We start from the raw sequence: 12685 nt of genomic DNA, 5'->3' as shown, positions 1-12685 counted from the left end.
AGCTCACCCTGAAGATCCGATGTGACGAAGACTGGCTAGAATTGCGGTTGAGTTGAAGACGACGGCACGTTTGCTGCACTCCACAAATAACAAAGAAGAAAACATAAAAGTAGGGGGTCAGTACAAACACGGGTACTGAGTAGATATCATCGGCCAACTCAAAATAGAAAACAGTATATATTAAGCAATATCATAAAATCAACTAATATCCTTAGCATGCAGCATTTACAGTTACCATAACCCTTGGTTACAACACCAAGCACATCAATGAGGACTCATTTGGGAATTCGGTTCATTAGATTGAATATATTAACATCTTTCAAGATTCATTATCTTTATTCCCCTCGTGTCGATACGTGACACTCTGCTCCTCAATATACTATCCTGGTGTCGGAACGTGACACTCCGATCCTCATTCTATCCTGGTGTCGGAACGTGACACCCGATCCATATTCTATCCTGGTATTGGAACGTGGCACCCGATCCCTATTCTATCCTGGTGTCAGAACGTGACACTCCGATCCTCATATACTATCCTGGTACCGGAACGTGGCACCCGATCCATATTCTATCCTGGTACCGGAACGTGGCACCCGATCCCCTAATCTCACTACTTTCGTTCATCAAGCCTTCTTTTGTACCAAGGCATCATCATTAACAAAGTAGATTAGGGTTATCTTTCAAGATTTAGGATTCAATAGCTTCATCATGCTTATTTTATCACAATCATATAATCACATTCATGCAAGCATACAATTAAGCATATAGAAGGGTTTACAATACTACCCATACATATCATTCGCTATTAAGAGTTTACTACGAATAGCATAAAAACCATAACCTACCTCCACCGAAGATTAGTGATCAAGCAAGCAAATTTTCTCCAAAGCTTTGTGTTTCCCCTTCTCGATCGACCCTCTCTCTCTCTTCTTGTTCTTTCTATTTTCTTTATTCAAACCCTCTTTCTTTTACCCTAATTAGCATATAATTAAGAATAAAAGATGGCAATAATAACCCACTAATTAACTTAAGGTTACCTCTTTTAACCCCCAAGTAATTAGACTTATTAACATTAACCCACTAACTTTATAATTAAAGCAGGAATAGTCAAAAACGTCCCTTAAAACGTATAAAGAAATCTGACCCAGACTGGGATTACGCTGTCTGTGACGGCCCGTCGCGCCTGCGACGGTCCGTCCTGCTGCTCCGTCACAGACTTCAGAGACTCAATTTCTCTGAAGGGTCTGTGACGGTCCGTCACACCTGCGACGGTCCGTCCTGCCATTCCGTTACGAAGTTCAGAGAGTCGATTTTCAGTACCCAATTTCAGATTTTCTAAGTGTTTTGAAACGAGACCCTGCGACGGTCTGTCGTGCCCATGACGGTCCGTCGTGGGGTCCGTCGCCTCAGCCTGTTTTTCCAGAAATAAAATCTGCTGCTCAAAACGACTAAACAGGTCGTTACAATAGCATTAAACTCTAATTAACAGGCCAAATAGCTAAATTAGCACATAACTGATTATTACCACTTATATATATTATTATTACTAGTAGATGTACACACTATTTTCACCTATATTTATTATAATGTCAATTTTTAGGTGAACTTTTTACGTGGACACTTAAGAATTAGTGCATTTCCATGAAAGAAGATGAAGGAAGAATCTCAGAAGTGTTCTAAAATTACGTGGAGGAATATTTTTCAAAAAAAATCAAAGCTCTCTAATATTTCCATTTTGCATGGCATTTTTTGTTATAGATTTTTTCATGAGGAGAAATATATTTTAACCGTTTTATTTTATAGGATGGCGTTTAATTCATTAAATAAGTTAATTAAAAAAACACTAACGTTTAGCGCTTAAAACTTGTGGTATTTAATATATCATGATATTTTTATTTAGTGGCTACAAAAAATACGTAATCAAGAATAAATAAATAAAATTAAGTAAATTCAAAATATAAAAACGTCATATTCAGAAGAAAAAAAATTAATCCGAAAAAAGAGTTCTATAAAATCAACCATATAGAGTAATTAAAAAGACAATTGTGTCCTCAGATGAAAGGTAACCAAACAAACACCTTTAGTCGATCAACGTGTGGACATGTGATTTTAAATCGTGATATAAAAATCAGAGTTTAAACATGCAATTTTAAGCTGATTTAATACAAAAAGAAACCAACTTTCTTTATATATTTTCATTTAATAGAGTCACATAATTGAAAGTAAACAAACTTAAGACGATCACAAAACATAGTTCAATGTTGATTTTGTAGCCTTGGTTTAGTGATAAACACATGACATTTGATATATGAACCTCTATCCGAGCGAGTTTTATATAACACAAGAATGTACCCAAACGATTGCATGACAGAAACTCATCAGGCAGCACGAAGAGTTCTCTAGTTATAACAGTAGTGTAACAGAGTCCAATGGACAAGACAAAGTGCTTTAAACTTCAGAAGATTCAAACAACTTCTCAACATCTGCTATTATGTTTCGAGCTTCTTCAAATTCAGGGCCTTGTTTTTCTTCCGTCTCCTCTAACTCAACCTGTAATAAAATTTTCCCAAATTATCAGCAGAGAAACACAACTGACATGAGACCCTTAAGTGAAATAGATGGTGGCAATAGGAGGCATACTTTTAGCACCGTTAGGTTCATGAGTTTTTGTTAGACTTGAACTAATAAAACCTATTGGAAGTTAAGTAGACTTTCACTATCACAATTAAAAAACTTCAGCAATTTTCTTCTTTTTGGGGGTGTTCAAGACATTTGTATCTACTAATTTCAAGGGAAAAACTTGAGACCTTTCCATATTTTTAATAAAGACATTCTGCTGAGGTTCATTGTTTTTTGTCACTTTAAAAAGATATCCTGATAAAGTTCGTAATACAAAATCAGAACAAAGAAAGCTAAGGGCAAGTGCATATTAAGCTGTTTTCCCACAATCAACAAACGATCAGTTGTACCTATAATGCTAAAAAAAAACCCTTGTGACAAAGTGATTGGACTTCTTTGGTTCAAAAATCAGTTGTACCTATAATGCTAAAACCCTCCCTTGAGACAAAGTGGTTGGACTTCTTTGGTTCAAGAGTACATATATGTCCTAGTAATCTTTCACAATTTGTTGGATAATACTTTGAGGCCCAACTCCTTATCAGTGAGCACATTTCTGTGCCTGCAAAGAAATGACAGCTAATCGAAAATCAAAATCCTTTCTCCGGTTTCACAAGGACCTATATCTTGAACTCCAGAAATAATCTAAAGACGAGTATCAGTATCTCATAGTCTCCCTAACATATGCTGCTCCCAATTCGGAGGTTTTAACATTTTTCTTAATAAAGAATAGATAGGTAAACTCAAACCTGTAGTCAGGCTTGCAATAACAATACAACATCTAATGCAGCTTTTTCCAACAAGGACTAGCTTTAATTTTTCTAATCATTTTCACACAAAGGACTTCAGTAATTCTAGTGATAAGAATGTACAACATCATAAAATTTTCATCTTAAACTTTAGCTGCCATTTTCTCTTATCTAGGGAGAGAAACACATGTGTTTCCCTAGAATTCTAATAAGTCATTCCACAGTAAAAAAAATAACATCCCCAAGATAATTTCATCAAATAGATTGAATCGGCCATGAAGATTATAATCTACCCACCTAGATAAGCCAGAATTAATAAAAAAGACATTTTTCATAGCAAGGAATAGGTCTTTTAAACTATCAGACATCAACCGAGATAGCATTCATTAAGAGAAGGTGTTTCAACTACATAATGATGATTGGGTTAATCTGATCCAGATGGTGCAACGTACTGATCCTCATGTTAGATAGCACAGTGAAGTATGAGAAGATGCGAGAGAGAATTAGGCATATGAATACAAGAGCATCCAAAGTCTTCAATTGATTGGATTATTCATCAGAATCAGAACAATATATGGGTAAATGAAGCAGCGGTGATCATACCAAACTTAGCTCCTGTTTTCTGATAGGATGCGAACAAGATGCTGAAACTCCAAGAGAAATGACCTAGCTATGGAATTAACTGTGTCTACTTTGTCGACTGGCAGATTTGCTGACATTGCATACTATAGACGTGGAAATCAGAGTTGGAGTGCTGAAATACATATGTTTGTCTAGAATCTACTACACAGGTGAAGGGGGTGGAAAAAGAAGTCCACAAACACCCGGTAAGCAGTATTGGTCAGTGACAGAGAGGTCTCGTTGAAGTATAGAGGCAACAAACACATGGCACATGAAAGAAGTAATGTGCACGTGTTAAGTCACCAAATATTTCAAATTAAAATCTCATCTCAGAAGCTGGGGGCCAAAAAAAATTTTACACAACCATTCAGTCAATAGTCCAGCCCATTTAATCCCTACAGTAATAACTTGGATATGGAAAAGAAGCTCAAGAGAGGAAAACATGAGAAGCCAAGTTATAGCCCAACTTCAAGTGATACAATGGTCCATCTGGTTCTTCATTTAAAAATGGGCCCAATTTATACAAGGGACGCCATCATGCCTACAGCTCACAGAGAGAGTTTTCTAGAGTCAACACGATGAAGATGAAGATCAAGATCTGAGTTTCTTTGTTTGGCAGTTTGTCTCTTTCACTCTGAGCTGAAGAGGTCTAGGAATCGAGATAAGAGACAGTTCTGGCTTTGGTTAATTAGCAAATGTCACAAGTGTATTACAAATGGTAAGAGACCAATAGGTAGATAGATATAGAAAATTTCGTGAGGAACGAAGCTCTGATAATGCAAACGTTGAGTTGGAGCAGATAGGACCTGTCTTTAGCTTCAAAGCTCTACAGATAAGCTTCTATTACCATGGTATGGGGGTTAGGAATACATGCAAGAGGTGAATTTGGCGCATTAAACAATAAAGTGCCGAATCGGTTTGCAAAAATATATGAAGATGAATTGAGATTGTATATACAAGGTTTCAATAAGGGAACTCAGGTTTTCTTCAGCAGAACTGAAAAGGCAATAGACGCAGAAACACTCTCTCACTCTGTCTAAGCATTTAGGATTCCATATGAAGGGTTTAGAAGGGGAAGCTCAGACTTTCTTTAAAAGAGAATGAACATAGATGGAGCAGAAACATTCAGCTTCTCATCAGCAGATTCACAGATCAGAATCAGGTAAAGAAGCTAGAAATTCGGAAATTAAGGGACCGTGGGTGACACACTGGGAAGAAATAGAAAGAAAAAAAACTAATCAAAGGTCCTTGTCTGGTAAGTGAGAAATATATGAAATCATGGAAAAGGAGAATGCTAAAGATGTTTACTTGACAAAAACGAAAGCCAATATCTTCTACTTTAATGAAACAAAGAGTAGTCTTATCAAATTGTTATCCAAATAAAAGAGGATTAATAGGGTGGATTCGATTAAGATAAGATCCATAGGTAGAAGGGGTGGCGTAATTATAATGTGGGAATAGAAGAGTTTGGAGTCACAAGACAGTCAATTTGGAATTATTAGATTTCTTTTGTTAGTAACCCAGTAACTGTAATGCAACTAAAAATCCATATGAGATATAGCTGCACCATGCTCTAGGAAAAAGGTCATTGTCAATATTTGGGACAAGGAACCACGTGAAAGGTCTGAATACGGAGTTCTGTATTTCCGGTTATAGAAGGGATACCTCGGGGAAATAAGTTGATCTCCACAACTAGCAAAGAACTTAACATCATTATTAGCAAGAAAAAGACTTCGAAATACACCCAAAGACAAACACATTTAAAGATCCATAATGTACTGCACTCAATGTTCTGGAGAACTACAAAAAAAAATTAATCCAATGTTGGGTTGCATTTTGCAACACAAGATGGCTTAATTTAGCATAAAAATAAGCTGCACCTCCTTTGACGGATCAAACTACTTGCAGACATCCATTAATTCATTTAGTAATCTTCCTACGTATTTTGCTCAGTTGTTCCATTTTTTTCTTTTTTCAGTTCTATTCCTGGATTAAGGACAAGAGAGCTAAAGTAAGCAAGCAAGAAGGATAGGTGAAAAAAGGCAAGGCAAGAGGCCCTAATGCCAATTTGAATAACTAGTAAGTATCTCATGTTGTTCCTTTTAGTGGTTATGGGGTTGATCCTAATTTTTTTATTTTTCAGTTTTCATTCAAAGAGAAAATACCATTTTATTAATGTAATTTTTTTTTCTTATTTTATCTAGTATCTCTTTATTTATATTTTTTCTAAGGAACTATTTGCTATCCTATTTAGGCATATTCTATTCTCAATTTCACTCTGGGATGGGGATGGGGCAGTTTAATAGGTGGGAAGCCCAGAAGTGTAGAAGACATTAAATGAAGCACTAATAGATATTACACAATACCAAAGTTCCTTTAAGGTCCTCTAGTGCTCCTTCCAGGCGTTTGCGACAATCAGGGACCATCATTCTGGATTCAGCCAACACATTTTCCTGCAAAACACACATAATGACACAAGATTAACAAGTAAGCAGAGGATATTAAGGCCTCATTTGTTTTTATAAGACTAAGATGCCTAAATGCACATATCAATAACGTAAGATGGCGTCTCTAGATCTGAACATTGAATAATTAAGACTATTTGTCTATCAACATCTAATATGCAAAATTTATTTATTGATAAACATAACAAATATGTTTTTAATAAAAAAGTATATAATTATTAGAAAATATATCTTTAATAAAATAAAATCACTATTTGATTTTTTAAAAATAAAACAGTTATGTTGTTTGTGATGGTGGAGATGATTTGTAGTGGTTGTGATGCTAATGGTTGGTGTTAGGTGCTAGAAATGGTGGAGGTGATTGGTGTTGTAGTGACTGGTGTGATGGTTACGGTTGGTAGTGGAGGTGGTGGGTGATGGTGAAGTTGGAGGTACTGAGGATGGTGGTTGACAATGTGTTGGTGGTAGTTGGCGGCGGTGCTAACTGTGTTGATGGAGGTGATTGATAGTAGAGATTGACCGTAGTGGTGGTAGTGGCAGATAGTGATGGAGGTGGCATGGACAGTGAACACGTGGTGGTGGCAATGGATATAATACAATGATGAGGTGATAATTTACACATTATTGTAGAAAAACTAAGAAGAAAAGAAAAATTATTCTTTCTACCAGATCAGTTAAATTTTATTAGACGAAATCACACAAGGAGGTCGTTTAACATCGATACAATTACCGACCAAGCCCAGGATCAAGATGAAAACAGAAAGGGAATAGGTGACGTTTCTTTCACTTGAGTAAATTTTCTAAAATAATATGTTACTCATAGTTGACACTACATCTAAAGTAATTCCCTTTCCTCACTTAGTGCAACTTCTCCTCCTTGCTAGACAAATTTTCTTAATGTAGAATTAATTATTAAAGAGGCATATAAACATGTCAAAATTTACACATTGATGACATCTGTGACCACTGCACAAAAAGAATAATGGTGAGTGGGTTTCAGATACTTAGCATTTTTGTTTCTACACATCAAATTGCATAATATGTCCATCAAATCCAAGATTTGCATAGAGGTAAAGTTTGCGTACACTCTGTCCTCCCCAGACACCACTTGTGGCATTACACTAGTATGTTGTTGTAAAATCCAAGACAATTTTTATCATGATAGCAATTTTTTAACTCAAGCCACATAAACCAAGTGAACCTCAGAAATTTTACAAGACACACTGAATGAGAATTTGTGATATTCATAGTTGAATTTTATAACTTAAAAGTTTAAAAAATCTATCTGTTTATCTTGTGTATGTGTCTGTGGCGGCTGGGGAAAAACCACACTTGAGTTATTTGAATTCAAACTCTGCCTGCCTAGTCAAAACCATTTACCCACTATTGTGATGAAATGCAATAGCAGAATAAGTCCTTTTCCAAAGTTAGGGATCTAAATATCCTTGAAATTGTCCCAATGTCCTCAATTAATTACACCAAAGTTGGGAGTAAACAGTAAGGGAATAGCAAATGTTGGGTGAAGCGCAAACTTGTTAGATCAAGCACCAACACAAAGTGAAATCTTAACTCATACCAAAATAAAATATTTTTCTGTAAAAAAAGAAAGTAGAAGAAAAAGAAAAAGAAGGAACCTGCTGTTTGAGGTCATAGGGATCGGCACCTTTCTCCTTCATATCAGCAGTCTTAGCAGCTTCTCTCTCAACCTCTTTCTCATAGGAATGGAGCTCCTTCAGTATGCGTTTGCAAGTAGATGTCTTGATTTTCAGATTTCTGACGGTAGCCATTGCCAATGCTCAACGAAATCTGTCAAGAAAGATACTAATGTGAGAAATTTTGAGAAGGTTCAATAGAGAATATTAGAAGGGTTTGTGCAAGATTTTTGGGAACACAAACATTACCGTATAGGGGAGGAGATCTTTGGTTGGATGATTGGCTTGTTAGCATAGTTGAATTTTTTTGAGAATGATTGTTACCATAATTATATCGCATTTAATTATTATTAAATGAATTTAAGGGTAAAAATATACTAACCATCTATGTAATTGAATGAAATTGCAAATATTTTATTTTAAAATCAAACACTTAAACTTTTATATACATAAAAAAGTTCACAAGGTTCCCTTTTCTCTCAGCACATATTAACAAAACTTCTAGGCGCATGCCAGTGGTGAAACTTCGTACACTATTGCTGGAATGGCTAGAGGCTCGACTCAAGTCGACAGGCGAGAGACAAGGTTGGGTGAGGGTACAAGGCATCATGTGGGATCTACGATCGACTGTGCCCGTTGTTGGCTTTGCAGATGCTTTCAAATACTCTAGCAGTATATTCCATTCATTGTATATATCCCTTTAAGGTTCAACTCTCACATGTTAAGTTGGCTAAGGTGAACTGAAGGATACCAAAGAAGAAAGAAATTGCAGCCACCACAGGACCAAAGGAAAGAGTGTAAAAACGGAGCCTACTATGTCCCAGCAAACCATCACGGTGAGTGCACAGAGTGTAGCATTGATTATCCCTCCAAATACAATTAGTGAAAAGGAGAAACACAATCATCAGCTCTAATGAGTGTGACTGCGCAGATTTCAGGTCCAGTGGTGGGGGTACCAAACTAACAATATAACAGTTTAAAAAGGCAGTTGGACGAGGCTAGACATGACACATGCAGCTGCTGTGGCTCTACAATTTGTTGCTCTAGTTATCAAAGATGGTGTCAGGGTAGTGCAGCTGGCCAAAGATGAAATGGATTCCCAAAAGTGAGAACTGATGGTGCTATTTTGAACAATAAGTAAGGTATGATTGGAGGCCCCAATACTGTTCCACATGTTGTCAGATATGCCACAATTTTCAGTTAATCAAACCAAACAGAACCAGAACAAGTAGGCTCCTCCCAGAGTTGAGCCAAAGAAAACTTAATGAAAAAGGGTGAAACCAGGTGAGGCACAATCAACAGGACCAAAGGAAGGCAAGACAAGAGGCATCTGAGGCAATTAACAGGCAGAAGTTATGCCAACTTGAGACAATGACGATGAAATTGAAAACCCTATGACAATTTCACAAGAATTTAGACTTGATTGATCATTTACCCATGTGTGTAGCCTAGTGGTTAATAAAGTGGGTTGAGCACCACGAGGTCTCAGGTTTACTAGACAAAAACATCGGGTAATTTCTTCCCATCTGTCCTAAACTAGGTGGGTAGAATTACTTGGTACCAGTTTCAAAAAAAAAATTACTTGGTACCTATTGCAGGTGGAAGGTGGCAGGTATGACATGAAATTAGCTAAGGTGCATTAAGCTGGCGCAGGCCACACCAGCCATGAGCAAATCACACTATCAATTAATTAGAAACTTAGTCAATAATCATGTATTTAAGGATATCACAAAAAAGAATTTTTCATTCAAACATCAAAATGTTCAGTTAACAAACTTAACTATGGTTTTCAGGACGATTTCAATATGAAAGTTATGCAAATTATATTATGATAAGACCAAGACTAATTTCCTCAACCCAGAATAAACAGTGATCCATCCATAAACCTGACGTTTCAGCAACTCTTTCCTATCCCAATCAAACTTCCTGAACATGTATACACAAGTGAAGCTCTCATTGCAACATAACAATCACCACTAGCCGTGTTGCATTAAAATTACTATAATAAATAACATGAAGAGCCAGTGTGGTGCATCCCTTAATTAAAATAAGATCCGTTTTAACAAAGACAAAACTCAAGCAAAAATTAAAATCACATTTTCCTGCAGGTCAAAACTCTACAGTTTCTCATACAAATTCCACTCAGAAACAAAATTTAGCTGCAATTTTGCTATTGTTCAATTCCACAGGACTAACCAGTTCACGATCTACCTGACTACCCAAAACTTACTCCAAATCAGTTACTTAGACTTCACGGGATCGTCTCTCAGACAATTCGTCAAACATATTGCAGGCAGAACTTTAACGAAACTATATGTACTACTCGGATAATTGAATCACCCTCCCATTTACAGTGAACTTCAATCAAACGAACCAGAGATTAAAAACTGGGAACAAGAGAAGAGAGAGCACGAACCCGGAGGGCGATGGTCGCCGTGCTAGTGTACTGCCGGTGGTGGTGCCTGAGCTAATTCTCGAAATGTGTGTAGCCTTTACAAGAAAAAACTACTATAGAAGCTTTAATTTTTATTACTCTTCTGTTTAATTTGGAACTACTGTATCTTAATATTATATTTTGATTAAACATTTGATATTTGATCTTAAATTATGAAAATTGATATTATTTGATTTTGATTACTAAAAAAAGTAACTAAATTGAATTGAGAAATTGTGTACATAAAATTATACTTATTTATATATATTAATCATAAAAATATAATTTTTTTTGTTAAGATTTAATAAACTTCATTTTATCAAATTCAACATTTAAATTACTTTCAAATCAAAAAATTGAACCAAGTCAGCAATAATCAAATTGATAGCTTTTTTTTTTTTTAAGTTTAGTTTGGTTTTAAAATTCAAAAAAAATGATTTATTCTAATCGATAATTGATCTAAACTAAACCATGAGCACGCCTAATAAAAAGGTAGAATAATAAATAAACTAAGATTTAGTATAAATATAAAAAAAAAAATGAAACATCAAAGCGATAATACGAAATCAATCCTTATAAATATGTATTTATGTCGTTATCTAAAAAGGATTTGCTTTTTTTTATAAAAAGAAAGTGCTTATTGTAGCTAATGGTGACAAAATGAATGGGTATTCGCTCTATTAGTTTATTATAAAAATAGATAGATTTTTCATATTTAAAAGTGAGTGAAATATGAATCAATTCACATTATCTATCATAAAATACGGGTCATTCAAATGATATCAACCAATCTGCTTATATATGTAAGTGTGCATGTAGATTTATTAAGAATGTATTCGACATCATGTAAAACATTTTTGTCAAATACTTTTCAATTTTTTCACATATTTGGCTTAAATGTTTTTTGTATTTTTTTAAATACTTTTCAATTTTTTCACATATTTGGCTTAAATGTTTTTTGTATTTTTTTTAGGGAAAAACTCTTTCTCTAATTTAAGAAAAAAGTGACTTTCATTGATAAAGTTTAGGGGGTGGGAATTAAAAAAAAAATCCTTAAATAAGAAATAGATTTTTCTAAAATTCTCCTTAAAACTCATCACTCGAAATTAGCTCAAACTTGAGATCCGATTTTCAACCCCTACTCTCAACCTTGACTCAAGAGCTAAATTTTGATCTCTCAACGTCAATTCAGAACAAAAAAAAATTCTCAAAAAAATGCAATATTTTCCTTTACATCATACACATCCTAAAAGAAGAAAAAGAATAAGATTTTTTTTAATTAAATTAAAATACATATTTCTCTACATAATAGAAAGAAATGAGAAATATGGATAGTTATATTAGGGTAAGCTACATAAACTTCACTACTTTAGATCCTAATTACTAGGATTTTCTATAGCTTTTTACATTACATTCTATACCATTTTTTGGCCTTCGAATGCATGTATCATGACCCGTCAGATACATGTATCCATCAGATTTAATAGGCTAGTTATAAAATGTATCACTTTTAAATTAATACATAGCCATAACTTATAGAATATTATCATTGTTTTTTGTGTTTATTATGATCATTGAAAAATAATTAGGTTAATATTTTTATTTGGCTATTTATGTTTTATTTGAAATCAAACTTAATAAATATTATAACGATAATTTTATTTGTGTATTTGATTAACAAATAGTAACACTAACACCATGTAATATCGTCTTCTCGATATTTACGATAATACTTTTAAATTATAATTTAATATAAAATATTAAAAAAAAGAGGGTTGGCCCGGCAAAGCTCGTAGCCCACATATTTGTGGATTGGATCGATGATTTTCTACCCCACATAATGAGTTAGCCCGAACTGACCCGTCAAATTTCAAAACATGTATAGGTTAATTCGAATGGAGTGTGTTAACCCATTGACAACTCTAAAAAATGGTATTATGAGTAATATTTTTAAATTATAGGTAAAATATGTATATATAGCAGTTAAGTATGTCTAATTATGTATTTTTTTCCTTTATATTATCCATTTGGGTTAATCTAGTTTTTTTTTTTATATTAAATAGGAAATTTCATATATGAAAAATATCTTTAAACAAATATTATCCACTTGGGTTTATCTAGTATTATTTATATTAAATAGGAAATTTC

General features: G+C 34.5%; 1 protein-coding gene across 1 annotated transcript; it reads right to left on the bottom strand.

The window, feature by feature from the left end:
• Positions 1-2158: 2158 nt before the first annotated feature.
• Positions 2159-10722, bottom strand: LOC101254831 (tubulin-folding cofactor A). The gene is made up of 4 exons (XM_004229113.5): positions 10520-10722; positions 8086-8257; positions 6353-6439; positions 2159-2550 (listed from the first exon to the last, which is right to left on the bottom strand). Exons 2-4 carry the CDS (start codon positions 8236-8238, stop codon positions 2449-2451), a joined length of 342 nt encoding a protein of 113 aa, XP_004229161.1. The 5' UTR covers positions 8239-8257; positions 10520-10722; the 3' UTR covers positions 2159-2448.
• Between the last annotated feature and the right edge of the window lie 1963 nt (positions 10723-12685).

Source organism: Solanum lycopersicum, chromosome 1 (genome assembly GCF_036512215.1).
Source record: "Solanum lycopersicum chromosome 1, SLM_r2.1".
NCBI classification, from domain to species: Eukaryota; Viridiplantae; Streptophyta; class Magnoliopsida; order Solanales; family Solanaceae; genus Solanum; species Solanum lycopersicum.
The sequence above is the reverse complement of the archived record's forward strand: the minus strand, read 5'-3'. Positions and strand labels throughout refer to the sequence as shown.